The sequence below is a fragment of the Symphodus melops genome (assembly GCF_947650265.1).
Source record: "Symphodus melops genome assembly, chromosome: 21".
Taxonomy (NCBI): domain Eukaryota; kingdom Metazoa; phylum Chordata; class Actinopteri; order Labriformes; family Labridae; genus Symphodus; species Symphodus melops.
In genome coordinates, this window is record NC_136711.1 from 5,929,844 (window position 1) to 5,945,558 (window position 15,715).

Sequence of the window (15,715 nt, forward strand, 5' to 3'; positions counted from 1 at the left end):
GAAGAGCTAATGAGGAGAAAAACATGGTTCAGGTCACTTCGGCCTGCAGTGTGTCTTATAGCAAAATGACACACGGAGAAAGATGAGCTGGCTCTTACTCTAAGCAAAAGTCGACCACGAAGGGACTCGAACCCTCAATCTTCTGATCCGAAGTCAGACGCCTTATCCATTAGGCCACGCGGTCGGAGTGTTTAATGCAGACTTAAATCTCGTAGAAAAAATCGTGAAAGAGCCGTGTTACGGTAACCAGTAACAAAGGCAGACGATATACGTATCTTACGTATCCTTTGTTCTATAGACTTGGTAGGAGACAATATTAGAGGAATGAGTAGATACGAGCTGACTCGAAGTGTCTGACTTAATTAAAGGGTGGATGCATTTTCGACCACAATAAAACTATAGGTTATTTAGTACAGAGACCAAAGTATAAAAAAGATCATTTAGATGTAGTTCTACCCACCTTGTCAAACTTCAACACACTGCATTCAGCCTTAAAACAAGTTATCCAGGTTACATATTAAGAGTTTGGATAGCCTCGGACCAAGTCTTCATCCACAACAACAGGCGAACACGTTTTCGTCGTTGTTGTACATTTGCATCAATACATTTCTAAACTGTCTTTTAATAGGGTACTAGAGACCGGAAACATCCAATGATGGACTCCAACAAAAAAAGTTATGTTTTAGTTGTGTGCTTCTGTTTGTTTAAGAGGTCTGTCTAAAACACAGCTGACCAGCTATGGGTCACAGGAATCTTGAACATTTATGCCCCGTTAAGAAAATGTATATGGTTTGGTGTTGTATGTGGTTTGACAGTTGTTTGATGAAAATGGCAAATGACATTGTGTATTTTTGGACATCGTTCCAGCATACTTGAACTGCCTATCCTGGTCTCCTGGATTTGGAAGGTTCTCCAGAGACATCCACACTTTATTTCAGATCCTCCACAGATGCTCACTTAAGCCACTTTGCACAGGCCCAGTTAGAAAAGGGCTCTCATTGGTTGCTATTTTTGAAATGTGCAAGATGGTAACCCTGACCAAATACAATTTTGTGCCATTTCAGAAATGAACACCAGCTTACAAATCCAGTGTTATGGCAAATATGCTGTCTTTTTAAATAAAAAAATAACGTGAAGTGATAGCCAACCAAAACCCTTAAGCCCCAGATCCACCAAGAAGCACATCTTGCTATATGCGGCATATATAAACATAATTAAATTCAGGAGACAAACATCGCCTTAAAATGATATCATTTGACTCAAAATCAGGTAAGAAGGGGTTGTTGATTGGCTTGTGGTCAGTTGGCACATCCCATAAAGGCAGTTTTCCTCCAGGTTTAAGCCTGACCCGTGGGTCCTCTTTATTCTTTCTCTCCTCAATTTCTGAGTCTGTTAACTCTCCTCTGAATAAAGGCATAAACAAGTCCAAAACCAATCATCAGATTCAGACCATATGGTGTATGTCCCTATAAAAGTTAAGTTTTTGTTGTATTCTGGGCTTATTATCACTGTATTGTATGACTGTTGATAACTTACTTCCTCAACTTACAACATTGTGAATTGAAATATTTATAATAACTTTGTGGCATCTTTCTGCAGATATCAGAGTCATATGTCACAATGGGATGTCCGCTGATTTATCTTACAAGTTTTTTCAATTCCTTACTATAAATACAGAAAAAAACAACAACAACATAGGGTCATATTAGATCAATGTTTTATTGACAGGGGAAGTTGGGTCTCGACTCTGTCGTGACATGAAGTCTTAATAGAGCAGACCTAACTTTAATTCCAAGATCTTAATAACATGTAAACTGGGTAAGAAAAGTAAAGCAAATTAAATAGCTTTATTCTGACAATGTGTTAGTGACATTCACATACAGGCACTGAAAAAGTAGAAAAAATAAACATTCACGCACAAATAAATACACAGCTACAGTGTAATATTAGCTAGTCTAAATATGCAAAAGATGAGGCAACAGACACATTTAAGTGCAATAGGTAAGACATTACAGTACAGAAACCCTGTGAGCCTCCGTCAGTGAAGAACGGCTCTGGTTTGGCATCAATTCTTTTATTTTCAGGCCAACACACATTCCTCCATCCACTTGCTTGACAATTCCCCAGAAAAGAGCACCAACCTACTTACTCTATATCACTTCAAACATCACAGTTGTCAAACAGATACTCAAAGCTGCAAGAGCGAGAAGAAAAACTTTGACAAGATTCCTCCCTGATTTCCGGACCAAGCTTCAGCCAAACATGCACCCTTTAGTTTCTTCTACACACATCAGCTCCAGGCACGAGTGTAGGATCCCTCGAGTGTCTGCTCTCCCATATGTGAAACATTTCAAACTTGGCTGTGACTTTAATATCGCTGAAGAACCAGATAAGAAATAAGCTGTAATAACATTTATTATTATAACCCAGGTTACTTTAAAAAGGCATAGGTATTGTATGTTGTGATAAAAGGTGCAATATATTTGCAAGATAGTTTATAGTTTGATAAGACTGCTAGGTGTTAAACAAAGCCCTGGTTTAAGCCTTATACTGGTTGCACAATGCGTATCTGTGTGTTAGTAAAGGAAAAATAGTTTCAACACTTGTATAAAAAGCTCCTCTGGATATTTTATTCACCATTGTAATTGTAGTTTCTGTACTCCTTTCATTATTTAAAAAGGACCCTAATCCTTGCCTGTTTACAATGTTAATGACATAGTGTTGTAGTACTCGAAATCAGTCTCGGTCTCAAGACCGGTCTTAAGACCAATCTTTGAAGGTCTCTGTCTCATCTTGAAATCAAAATAATTTTCACTCTGTCTTGTCTCAATGTAAGAATGGAGGGGACTTTTAAATCAAGGCCAGTCAAGACCACCAACGTTAGGCTTTCTTTTTTTCGTCTTTACTCCGTTTAGAAGGAAACACCTTTTTCTAAAAGATCAAATAACTTCAATTAATTTGTAGCAACCATCCTGGTGTTACAGTCTAAGTGATTCACACATCCACTTTTCACAAGTTCCTGATCTTTCTGTGATCTGTACAGTCTTGACCTTGTCTCGGTCTCAATCCCTGAATGTTTTCTCTGAACACTAGGGTCTCGGCTATGTCTTGATCTCAGTCAGTCTGGTCTTAACTAGAACATTACAATGATGTCTTCATTCAATGTTCCGTTTTAGTGACGCAATGACAATGACGCTTCTTTTATTTATTCTTTTCTATTTTCTCTTTTTTTATTGTCTTGTCTATTTCGTATAGAAACAGAACCGTTTCTCTAAACATTGGTGCTGTATCAGGTCTGAATCTTTATTACACAGCTCACTTAAGGATGTTTATATTTTAGATGCTGAGTGTTCATAATGCCCAGGAAATATTGAACATAACAATCTCCAGAGATTGTCTTTTGCAAGACAGCAGCCTTATTTAGCACTAGTAGGATGGTTACTGTTACACAATCAAACACAGATTTAACTACCTAGCCTAAAGCTAATGCTGATGTCACTTACTATTATAAATAAAGGCCTCTGGCATCTTAGTTAACAACGTTACTGCTGCCCAAATGGGCTGAAGTAGTATAGTAGAAGATATACTTCATAACTTTAACACAGTGTAGGGAAGGTATTTATTTTATATATTTAAATTCAGTTTCTAGTCAGGATACACTTCCTTAAGTTTTAGCATGCTTTTTTAATTAGCACCCCCAAAAGCATCTTTGAAAAAAAATGTCTTGAAATTTTCACTTCCTCAACATCATTCATTATTTTGAAAGTTCACGAAAACAGCAAGTTGTTAGTTAGCTTGCTAAGCTAACGAGTGAAAACATGGAGTAACAACCGGCATTGCTTTTTTCCGAGGCTAACAACATCATTCTCTAAAGCTCACTAACAAACACATTACAGATTGAGGATTAAATCTGTTCTTAAATGCATAAAACAGCTTGTGCTTTCTGCTTTCTGTCAAGATATAAATTGGAGTAAACCACCTGTACTACTCCATGGGGGTATAAGAAGACTTGTGATGCTAACAGAGACTCTTACTCTATAGTAGCTTGGATTAGGTTCCCTCTACTAAACGGACATTCATAAAACCAAAACATCTTTGAGATAATTACTTCTACTAAATTCTACCCTCTATAAAAGGCCTCTTTTGTCAAATCTCAGCACTTCACTCTGTAATAGAACATGCCTGTCCTCTCATGAGCAAACACTGAGTACATACTGTACCATTACTGTTTACTAGATTTGCCAGATTTGCCTGGCTTGCTTGCCTTAGCACTTTTGGTAGCTTTGATGTCCATCTTGGTCTTCTGGATACGAGAGAAGATCTCTTTAAAAAGGGCCTTGTACTCTGGAGTGTTCTGTCCCAGCCGCTTATCCACCGCCTCCACCTGCTTGCTGATGCTCTCAATGGCTTCAGGGGTTGAAGGCGACTGCGTAGGGGTAGAGGGAGGCGCCGGGGTGGGACCCATGGCACAGTCTTTCATAGATGGGTCTCTGGAGACGGGTCTGGAAGTCTGGACACCGGCATGACAAAGGCTCTCCTCATGGCGCCTGCACTTTCCCAACAACTCCTCGTACTTCTCCAGTAAAGCATGATACTGCTCGTCCACCTCTCTGAGGATAGACATCCCCCTCTTCCTCACGCTGTTGGCGTGAAGAGCGTAGCTGCCTCTCCTGCGGCCGGACGCATCGCGGGCCACAATGGCATTGAGTGCTGTGTCACTGCAACTTTTCCTCACAGGGCTGGACTCAGGGAGAGCCTGGCCTCCAACACCTCCTCCACCCTCCGTCTCCTCCCGAACGCCCCCTCCAGTCTCCTCTGCCTCCAGCTCCAGGAAGGTGTCCGTCTCGGGGGTACTATTGAGGACAGTCTGCGTAAGAGCTACTCCATCATCCTCGCTGCCCAGCAGGAAAGTCCGAGCGCGGCGCAGCTGCTGAAGCTCTTGAAGCTCCACCTCCAACTCCCGCACCCTCCCCTGGCAGCTCTCAGCATCCTGGGAGAAAAGACAAACACAGATTCAAATAAATTCGACAGGTTCCATTGAGTTTCATTTCACTTCCAATAAAGGAATCAGATCTAAATGACGAATTAGTCCAAAAATTCTTGGAATTGCTGAAGTAATTTGCTTCAGCAGTCGGCTGTTTTGGCTTGCCACAGAAAGTCTTCTGAGGCAGCAGACTCCTTTATAAATACAGTTATCTTACCTTTCCCAAAACAGGAGTTTCTTGTCCACTGCTGCTGTGATTGTGTTGTTCGTGGTTGGGACTCTTTTTATTTACTTTGGTTTAGTTACTAGTATGGGTTTCATTATTTATTTGAATGTGTTTATTCTGGGGTAGAGTTCAGTTTAGCTTAGGGTAGGATTTTTGTTGTTTTCTGTGTTTCTCTTTTTGTTACAGAGTCTGGAAGGTGTGATGTCAGGTACAATCAACAGCGGCTGATATACTCCCTTTCAAGAGTCCTCTGTTTGCCAGTTTGTGTATCTCTAGCTTTCAGGATTCCTGTGCATTATTTCTTTCGGCTGTAATCTATTCCTTCAGTACAATGTTTTAATAATATAGGTGCACAAATCCCGACTTTTGGAATAAAGGGAAACATTTAAGTATGTCAAATAATGCAAAAATGCGAGAATTATTTAACTACATTTTAGTGACTGAGGTCACTTCAGCTTGTGAACCCGATTATTGTGGTTTTTGATTAAGTATCCAAATCTGCTCTAACCCGGACTCGAGTCTGCAGCCTGGAGAACTCTGCCAGTAGAAGGTTGCACTCCCTCTCCACACCCTCTCGACGCCCCCTCTCAGTCCGGACAGCCGCTCGCAGAGCCGACACCGCCTCCCTCAGATGCTGATTCTCCTCTTCGCATGGTTGAGGTTTCACATCCACAGAAAAACTCTCCGCCCTGCCCACGACAAACTCATCCTCGTACCTGAAAACATGTCACACAAATATGAGGTTGAAAACTAATGAAGTTGATGAAGTTCAATGATATATGTGGCATTAAAGTACCTGGGTGCTGTGCAAAGCTCCCTCAGACAAGGGAAGGAGTGGATGGTCTTACGTCGCTCTCTCTTTTCCCTTCTGACTCGGAGCTGCTCCATGGATTGAAGCTGCTCCACCTGCCCTGAGAGAGACTCCACTTGATTCTGCAAAGTCTCAATGGTTCCTGTAAGCCTGCCCATGAGGTAGAGAACATGTTCATGGAGTGGACAGAAAGATGAAGGATAGGAGAGCGGAAAACATCTAATTACCTCTCTGTCACTTACCTCTCTATCTTCTGATGTGAAGCCTTGCTGTTCATCACCAGAGTGTGATTGGTATGTTCCAGCTCTCTGGCCGTCCCATCCAGCTGCTCGTACACTTTGGCATGCTGCTCATTCATGTCCCGAAGAACGTCCAGCTGCTTAGACAGGTACTGTGGGACAAAAATATATGCATGCTCATCTCTACTAATTACACAGTGAGTCAAAACAAACCCACACAACAGAGCAACAATCTCAGTACGTTTGAGAATCCCTTGATGCCGATTGTTGACTTTTTTCAGGAGAGATTTTCCTGAAGTTCATGTGATCAAAAGTCCCAGCATAGACACCTTGAGATGTGAAGGGAGACTTTTTTTTTGTGTTATTTGAAATGTAGAGTTTGGTCAGTCTACGGTTAAAAGACATTTTTGATCCTGACATTTTAAAAGATGTAGTTCCTCATATTTTCTAAAACCAAAGAAAACAAGTACATTTACCACTCACTTGGAAAAAGATGGCATGTTTCCCCCACACACAAACTGTAACTCACTGAATGTGGGAATAATGGGACATTCACAAATGCACCTTCAATACTTTTGCATTTGTTAATTAGTGTTTCAAACATCGAAACCAATGTTTAAAATAACAATTTAGCTAATTGCAGATTCCTATGTTTTCATTGTCAGACTCCCACAATGCACTATTTTTTTTGGGGTTGTTTGTGACAAACTTGGATTTGGAAAAACAAATGAACGATTTTAAGCCAATTTTGTCAGTTTTTATGTGTATGTTTAAATGATAATTAAAACATTTTAAATCAGGAAAAGCTGTTAACCAGTCATACCTCGATCTCTTGCACTTGCTCTTCATTAGTGATGTACATCTGCTGCAGGGAGTCCTCCAGCTCCTTGTTCCTCTCCAGAAGAGTCTTCCCCAACTCTGCCGCCAAGTGGAGGTCTGAAAGACAACAAGCAAGTCAAGAGTGAAGAAAAATATGGAGTAGATTAAGCCAGATGTTTAAAGACCATAAATTGTGTATTATGATGAATGTAGAGCTCCCCCTGCTGACTGGCTTCCTGAATGTAAGTTGAAGAAACCAGATGGTTAAAGTGGTTTGTACCATTCTTTATTGATATATTTGACAAACTATACTTGAACAGAGAAACATTTCACAATCATAAGCAAGAAAAATGCTGTTATGACAGTTTGTTGCAGTGGATGGTCCACCAACACTTTGGGAGAGTCATTTCTTTCCTTTGCTGTGATTAAACTATAGACATTTGCACTCCCCTTTCCCAGTGTTGCGGTGGTGTAATTTCAGGTTTAAATTTATTGAATTTCTATTAAATATTTGTTACATTTATATTGATCTTTTATATCACCCAAGGAGAAAGAGGAGGAAATGCAAGAGAAAGGATAAAAACTAAAACTACAGTCTTTGAACCTTCCATAAATGTGTCTGTTTCAAACCAACACAAGAATCTATTGTGCGATGGACACCACGACCTGAGGGGTCTTTGCCAGTTTCTCCCTAAGATGGGTTTGCTTAAGCTTCTTGAAGGATCGTGTCATTCTGCGGTTCCACCAACCAGCTCCCTTCTACCCATGTCTTGACTCCAAAGTGCGTCACTTGTGCAATATGTCAGCGCCTGTCACGTGAGTAATACAGCTGTACTTTATAGATGAAGACAGACGAGGGCTGTCCATATTAATATAAAGCAAGAGTACGATGAAAAAAAACTGTGTGAAAGTGAAAAAATAAGGGGACAAGAACAGAGAATTTAATCTAACCAAAAAAAGACAGCAGCCATGCATTTTAGAATAACCCGCTATCATGATTAATAGAGCCCTTTGTTCTATTTAAGGCAAGGTTATAACAGGGTCTGACAAAATGATCAAAGGGGCCATCATGTCATCTCAGTCTGCTCTGAACTGGTTCAATTATAGAGGGAGGTGTGCAGGAGGACAGACTTCTCCCTGCTGCATGTCTCCCTGCAGGTCCTCTTTTCTCCACTGACTGAACATGAAGGTCAGAGAATAATGCCAAGACTATTGAGAGAGAGGCCTCTGCACTGATACATGGGAGGGAAAACAGGTGAAACGCTGGAGACTTAAACTGGGAACTATGTAAATGTATGTGTGTTAAATAATAGTAGCTTGTTAAAAGTGAAATTCTATAATTGCACAGCACTCCTGCGTTGTTGTTTGTCCTTCAGGTCTGCTAATGCATGTCCAAATTACGATGAGTCACTGTCATCATACTTTATTCGAACTGTGCTCTGACTCAGCTGTATTGATGTGGATGGACTGAGTCAGCTAAATGTGGTGTGCGACCTCTCAGAAAGAAAGCAGAGGACTAAACTGAACAGCCGAGGAAGTCATCTCTCATTCAGCCCAGACTCCGTCTTTAATATTGAATGTTGCTCACCAGGAATGATGCCAAGTCCTGACTTTTATCACTGCAACATTTACCATCAGTGCAGCTGATGGAGCAAATAGAGACATCATGCACTTTACCAGGGGCTCATATATATAAACTGAGGACCCTTTTCACTTCCTTTGAAACTTATTTTCGAAAAGGAAATGATTAGGAGCTCATGCAGCCTGTGATGGGTGAGCCAGGAGCGTGTTTTTTTTAAAGATTTTTTCGAGCAAATGGTTAGGGTAAGGGTGAGCAAATCTAATTAATCTGGACCCTTGTATGATTACCCTCCTTTTTAATGAATATGTTTTATAAAGTGGTCCTGCATGAGGCTTTAAAGGCAGGGTAGGTCATTTCCTCCAGATATAGTTATTTTGGTTGAAATTGTCTTGTCGTCATGTCCTGACGACAGTAATTAATAATTCATGTGCTCGAGAAAAATCCATCATCTGTATCAGTTGTAAACGCATAAAAACTTCGACCAATGTCGGCACTCGACCACGTTTTATTAAACCAATCAAGCCTCTCTACCCCATGCATGCACACTCAAAGCATGATCTGAAGTCTGCTTCTAGACCAATGGTGCGAGAGCATGTAAGTGAGGGGTGTGACACACACACACACACACACACACACACACACACACACACACACACACACACACACACACACACACACACACACACACACACACACACACACACACACACACACACACACACACACACACACACACACACACACACACACACACACACACACACACACACACACACACACACACACACACACACACACACACACACACACACACACACACACACACACACACACACACACACACACACACACACACACACACACACACACACACACACACACACACACACACACACACACACAGGTACGAGTGTGGGTAGAATGTAACAGCGTAGATTGCATTTATCAAGTGTCCAGAATCCCTTAGGGCTAATTTTTCTCCTGCATAATGACTTCATAGACAACTTCATGTGCAGATACCCTGAAGATGTGTCAGTGTTTTGCTGCTCATTAATATATTAACTGATAGAAATGGAAAAAGTGGGTAGTGACAGATATAATGCAGTGGGATTTTTAAAATAATTTATCAGCCATAGGATTCAACAACTCTTTATTTTAGCCACTGCATGTTATTACATCCGGTCCTACTTCTACCTGGCAGTCCTCAGCTCCTTCAATTAAACTAATGAGGAGGAAGCTGAGCATGCTGTTGCCAACAGCTCTGTATGGACCTACTCACACACTTTCCTCTTTACAGATAACTTAATGAATTCCTGTGGGGCTCTGGCATCTCAGCTGCTCAGGTACCACTGGATTCTTCAGTGCTGGAGAGAGAAATGTCCAACTATCAAGCAGCTGATTTCACCAGGGAGGCCCCAGGAGACCACAATACAACCCAAAGCATGGAAAACTTTACACTGACTTTTATACAATGACCACAAAGGCCTAGAAGACAATAATAAAAAGCATAATCTACAATATAATGTTTTGATGAAGTTTTTGCTTCCATACAAGGGGAGTTAGCAGCAAGCTGGTATCTAAATTTAGCTCCAAAATAGATCTTTTTATTTTTCAGGATTTGTTGTTGAATGTCAAAAACAAAGACAACAAACGAACAAACACTGCGTTAGAACCTGCATTAAAATGTTGACTTCTCCATGGCTGCCAAAGAAGAGTGAGCTCTGCGAAGCCAAACAAGAATACAGTAGAAGGAGGAAGACGAGGTAAGTGTGGAGGAGGAGAAGACGGCCAATCAATACGACTCAGCGCTCTCACAAACAAGCCGATATTCCCCACAGATAACTGTCTGCCTGCTCCACACAGACCTGAGGCTCAACCCAAACAGGATGAAACCACTGAGGCTGAAGCTCCGGTAATCACCTCATGTATGACGGATGCATTTCCTGCATGCAAAGAAGCCAGCTGCAACCAGATGGGACTTAGTTCAAAGGCTTCTTCAGAAGTGTACACACCGTTAAGACCAGGGTCATTTCAAATGATCAGGTCTAAAAAGACATTGCAAACAGCTTCTGAGCCGGTCTTTTAAAGTAACACATGTAGACAGGAAAATCCATTTCCATGCTGTCTGTGGTGATGTCTTCCACAGGCAGTGTTGTTTTTGTAGGTGCATGTCACCCTCGAGAATCATTGGAATGTGGGAAACATGACTTCTCCTCTTCTTATTGTCTCGTCTCACAAACCTGACTTCTTAACTTCTTAAGGATTCAAGAAACATACAGAAGAAAATGTGAAGCTCTTTAGCAAACAGCTTTTCTGTCTAAAAACTGATTTTATGCAGTAATGTTAAGCAACTCGACCTTTGCTTTATAATAGTTTAAGCTTGGTTGGTCAAACACGTGTAAAAATGTAGTAGAGCATTTCAACATTTTTAGCAAGCCTCCCATTAGATTGCAGTCAAACAAACAAGTGTCCTGTCTCAGCTGGCAGAGCCTCATATTTACTCCTTGGACCTGGACCAATGGCAACTCTGGCTCACACACAAAAGGCCCAAACAAAGACACATCAAAATAAGATGGCTGCATCACTCACATTATTGAACCTCTTGTATTCCACAAGGGGACGTCACTTTCCAAGTTTTATATCTTCTCATTTTCCCTAACAATCAACTTCCAAAAAAAGAGAATCTCTTGCCAATAGTTGAAGAAGATGAGCACCACTCTCTGGTCTTTAAGATCAGCCACCAGCCGCTGGTTAGCATAGCTTAGTCAAGGTGAAACAGTTAGCGTTTTTCCTTTCTAAAGACCCTGACACACCAAGCAGACGGCAAAGAACTCGTAGCGACAAAGGCTGACCGGCGTCGCTTTACCACGCTGATCGCTCACCGAAGGGCTGACTAAAACCGACGGCCGCCCATCTTCTTGGTGTGTCAGGGCCTTTTAAGTTACAAAAGAACATCATCAAAAGATTGACTTGAGGAAGTCGGTGCAACTAAGCAGGACAAAACTAGCTCTAAAAACTAAAATATTTATTTTGAAACCTCGCTTTTTGGTAAAGAAAGACACACTAAACATCAAGCAGTCTTCTTTAGAGCTGTAATAAGGTAATTTGTGTCATGCTTCCAACAGACACAGGCTAGCTTTTACTATCTCTTTATGCTAAGATAGGCTAAAGGGCTGCAGTCGCTGGATTCATATTATCTGCTGTATTCTGTGTCAGTGGCTGAAATGAAATCAGAAACATGCTTCGTAATTTTGCAGGATCACAAGGCTACTAAAAGAGGTGTAGAAGATTGAACAATTAATTAACTATTTTTACAACACTTCACTGAGAAAAAATTACTGCCGGCAACTTTTTGTATGAAGCTTCATGGAAGGGCCTTATTTTCAGATAAGAACTCGGGTCAGTCTGCCAGTGATTCCTGCATGAAAACCAAAGACAGTAACACAATGACCGTGGTGTCTCTCCCTCTCTTTCTCTCTGAATGATTCGTGGCATCCTGAAATGTACACTAAAAACATGAGCTCAGAAAGTCAGCTCTTTGAAGCTCCACTCCTCTCTTTAGAGGTCTGACATCCTCTCATTCAACGTAGAGCAGAAAAAAGGACATACTGGTCATCTTAACAATGGCCATCTTGACATTATGGAACTTTTGTGTCCTCAGATTTCTCATAATAAGCCCAAAATAGAAAATAGTTTTATACTGAAATCCAATGATTAGTGACAGGAAAAGACATAACCAACCTAATCCATGACACCATTATCGCAGGTGCATGTCTGCCTATTTTGGCACGCATGTTTTTCAGTAACACTGCTTTTCACCTTTTAAGGCCCGGAAATGTATCACTATAATTACTTGCCATGAGGAGGAGTGATTAAGAGATGAAGAGAGGCAGGAAATGCGGTACACGCTGCAGCGACAGTTAGGATCTCTGTCTGTGATGAGTCAGTTCTTCATAATTTTAAAATGATATAAAGAAGCCATGAACATCAGCATGAGACTGATGCAAATTTATAAACGAACCTCATGCTTTGACTAAGTTTCATTTGCACAAATTTAACCCCAGAGCCTAACAAATGAGTTGATATTAAACAGGCCTCTCAAATATACAGTATACTGGCATTAGCATAGATATGTGCATGTGTTGCAAAACCTTGACAAAACGATATAATGCAGATGAATGCTGGTGGTGAGTTTGTCCCAAGGAGGGTAGTACAGGTGTAGTTGAGCATCACAGCAGACATCCATATTATGCACTTGGATTGATTGACATGTACAATAATGATACATATTTTCTAACAATGTTGGTTTTGATTAAGAGAGCAATCATCCGAGTTCCTCTGCATAGCAATATCCATGCAAAAGTGGAGAGAAGACATAGGTCAAACTAAAATATTGCATAAATGGACCCGACTCTCCCTATAATATGTGATCATTCAATCTAATTCCAATAGCTTCATCTGTCCGTTAGGAACTTCAGTTGTGGCTGCTATCATTCATTGAAAACAAGATAAAACATACGATTTTGGCTCAGTCGGTAGAATCAGTCGTCTTTTAAGTTGAAGTTCGGGGGTTCGATTCCCAGCTCCTGCAGCTACATGTCTGATATGTCCGTGGGCAAGACACTTAACCCCAAGAGTGTGGGATTACTTCTGATGCTCACTTTACATAGCAGCCTCCGTCCTCAGTGTGTGAATGTGTCGGAGTGACATACAGTGTAAAAGTGCTTTGAGTAGTAAGAAGATTAGAAAAGCACCACACAAGCTCAAGCCCATTTACCATTTATGAAGGCCTCATTCAAAATGTAGCTTCCTGTACGTGAGTGATCGTTACAGTGCTCTGAACCGCTACATTAAAAAAAAAACCCTGGTTTTGGGTTGACTTACTAGGTACAAATACATTTTCGAACCTCATTGAAATTAAAATGGAAACCTTTTGAATTGATATTGCATGCTCAGTTGACAGCCTGTTCCTTTGTAGGTCACTTAAGCTAGTTAAATCTACTCAACTATAAAGGCCATGAACGCCCCAGATGTGAAGATTAGATTGATTCCCTCGTGAAGCTGTGAGAGAGTCCCTCACACTGTCAGCCTATGGAGCAGGTGGCCTTCATGGAAAGAGAGAGGTTAATGAGCTGACTATGAATGAGGTTAATAAGACAAAGAGTGAAGAGAAAAACCTTCCTGCTGGCTCCATGTTTTCAAGGTTTTGCTGTATGTAAGCACTCGAGCATCATCGGTTTGATAAAGGTGATTTCTTTCACTGATGAAATGTTTCATTCATAAATGTTTAGCTTGGTCTTGGTCAATGTGGATGTTGTGTTTTAACTTGTCTATAAATGAAAGTACATGTCATATGTTAGTGTTTTGAGACCTTGTTTTCCCTGCAGACCTTATAAGTATACCGTGAATATCAAATCATTTAAGGGAATTAAAAAAGAAACATCAACACCATGTGAAATGACATAGATAATAATACACTAACACCATGTTGTCACAGTCTGTTGAAACAGTTATCCATTTATTACAAACTGTGTGAAGATTTGGTGCATCATTAAACATATAATCAATAGCATTTAAGCAGCAAGATACAGCAATTGTTTTCAAAATAAAAGCTCAAATTGTATATGCAGCCTTTACACTGGCTTGAAAAAAGAGTTGAGACTTTCAAAACAAGTTATATCTGTAGTGATTTGTAAAATAAGAAAACATTACAGGAAGGTTTGCCCTAAAAAAAAAAACCTTGACATTGACTTTTCCAATTTGTCATACATAGACCTACTTGTGTAATATATGGTGTCTGTATTGACAATGCATAATAAGTGTAAAGGGAACTGGCCATAATAATCTCACATAGGCCCCTTTTCGACTGACCCACAGTGCCAAACCTTTAAATAGTTAACATGACACAGGCTCTCAGAAGCCAGGACCAGAAATTGTTTTGAATTTTTAAATGTGTCCATAAAGTACATCCTTCTTTCCAGCCTTATCATACTGCTCGTTGGGGTCTAACATCCTGTCTGATGCTCCCAGCAATGTAAGGCCCAGCTTGGCATGCTTTCAATGCATTGTTGTCAAAGGAGCACAGCCTGCTGTTTAAGGCTGCTTCAATCTTCGACTGATTACATGGAAATGAAGGGTAGGACATCTACATGACATCTCTCCCGTCTCTTTACACGACAGAGAGCCTTTGTTTCGTGGAGACCAGCTGACCGCTGAGCTTACAGTGAGGATGCTGTAGGAAGAGGATGGTGTCTTTTCTTACCCTGCTCCAGGTCTTGCTGGTCGTACCATGGCTCTTCCTCTTCGGTCACAAACTCCTCCATTCTGCCTGAACTGAGCATGGGGATCCCACTGAAAACACGCAGAAACAAGCCCCCCTCCGTGCGAACAATGGAGCTCCAGCGGACAGGGTCCTCCAGAAAGCTGCGACCGCTCCTTCACACTGGAGCTCAGCTGTGCCTCCTCAGCCGGGGAGTGTGGCGGTGTGTTGTGGCTCTACGTGTTTCCTCTGTGTGTTTCCTCGGTCACTCCCACCTCTCTCTCCCTCTCATCCCCCCACTACACCTCCGCCCATCACCGGCCCATCCCGGCCCTCAGACCATCCGCTGTTTCTTCCTCCGCTGGTGCAGAGGAGCCTCAAACGTGGCAGCGATGTTGCAACAACAGCACTTCCTTTCTCCCCTACAGCAGCACACCAGCGATGCATTCAAGTGATGCTCGTAAACGGCAATATTGTTCCCACTAATCAAGTTTATTGGTCAAGTGCGCCCTCTGTATTTCTGCTTGTTTACATGACCGTCATGGGAAAAAAACGTTATTTAGGGCCCATCTGTTTAAAGGTAACCACACAGGTATCACATAGTAGAGATAATATTTTAGACGACATCTCCTTCCATTCAACAATAGGCTGCCCAACTTGTGCATGAAGACTAAATGTAAACTGGATGTCGCCTCTATAAATTAGACGAAGCCAAAAATCAAGTAGGCTACTTTAGACCTGCATTTTTTCTAACTGCCAGCAGGGGCTGTCCTTACTGTCCTTACAAAGACTTCT

General features: G+C 41.2%; 1 protein-coding gene across 1 annotated transcript; it reads right to left on the reverse strand.

The window, feature by feature from the left end:
* Positions 1-1,832: 1,832 nt before the first annotated feature.
* On the reverse strand, positions 1,833-15,371 carry LOC306842366 (cerebellar degeneration-related protein 2-like). Its single transcript, XM_079372567.1, has 6 exons — positions 14,924-15,371; positions 7,084-7,196; positions 6,264-6,412; positions 6,007-6,171; positions 5,719-5,926; positions 1,833-4,990 (listed from the first exon to the last, which is right to left on the reverse strand). The coding sequence occupies exons 1-6, from the start codon at positions 15,000-15,002 to the stop codon at positions 4,223-4,225; spliced, it is 1,482 nt and encodes a 493-aa protein (XP_079228693.1). The 5' UTR covers positions 15,003-15,371; the 3' UTR covers positions 1,833-4,222.
* Between the last annotated feature and the right edge of the window lie 344 nt (positions 15,372-15,715).

Bases quoted from the DNA above. Each gene is read 5' to 3' on its own strand.
- LOC306842366 (XM_079372567.1), bottom strand. From the start codon at position 15,002: ATGCTCAGTTCAGGCAGAATGGAGGAGTTTGTGACCGAAGAGGAAGAG. The intron at 6,413-7,083 runs GTATGACTGGTT...TTTGTCCCACAG, and splicing joins AGCAAGTGCAAGAGATCGAG to TACCTGTCTAAGCAGCTGGA. The intron at 5,927-6,006 runs GTACTTTAATGC...ACATGTTTTCAG, and splicing joins GAGCTTTGCACAGCACCCAG to GTACGAGGATGAGTTTGTCG.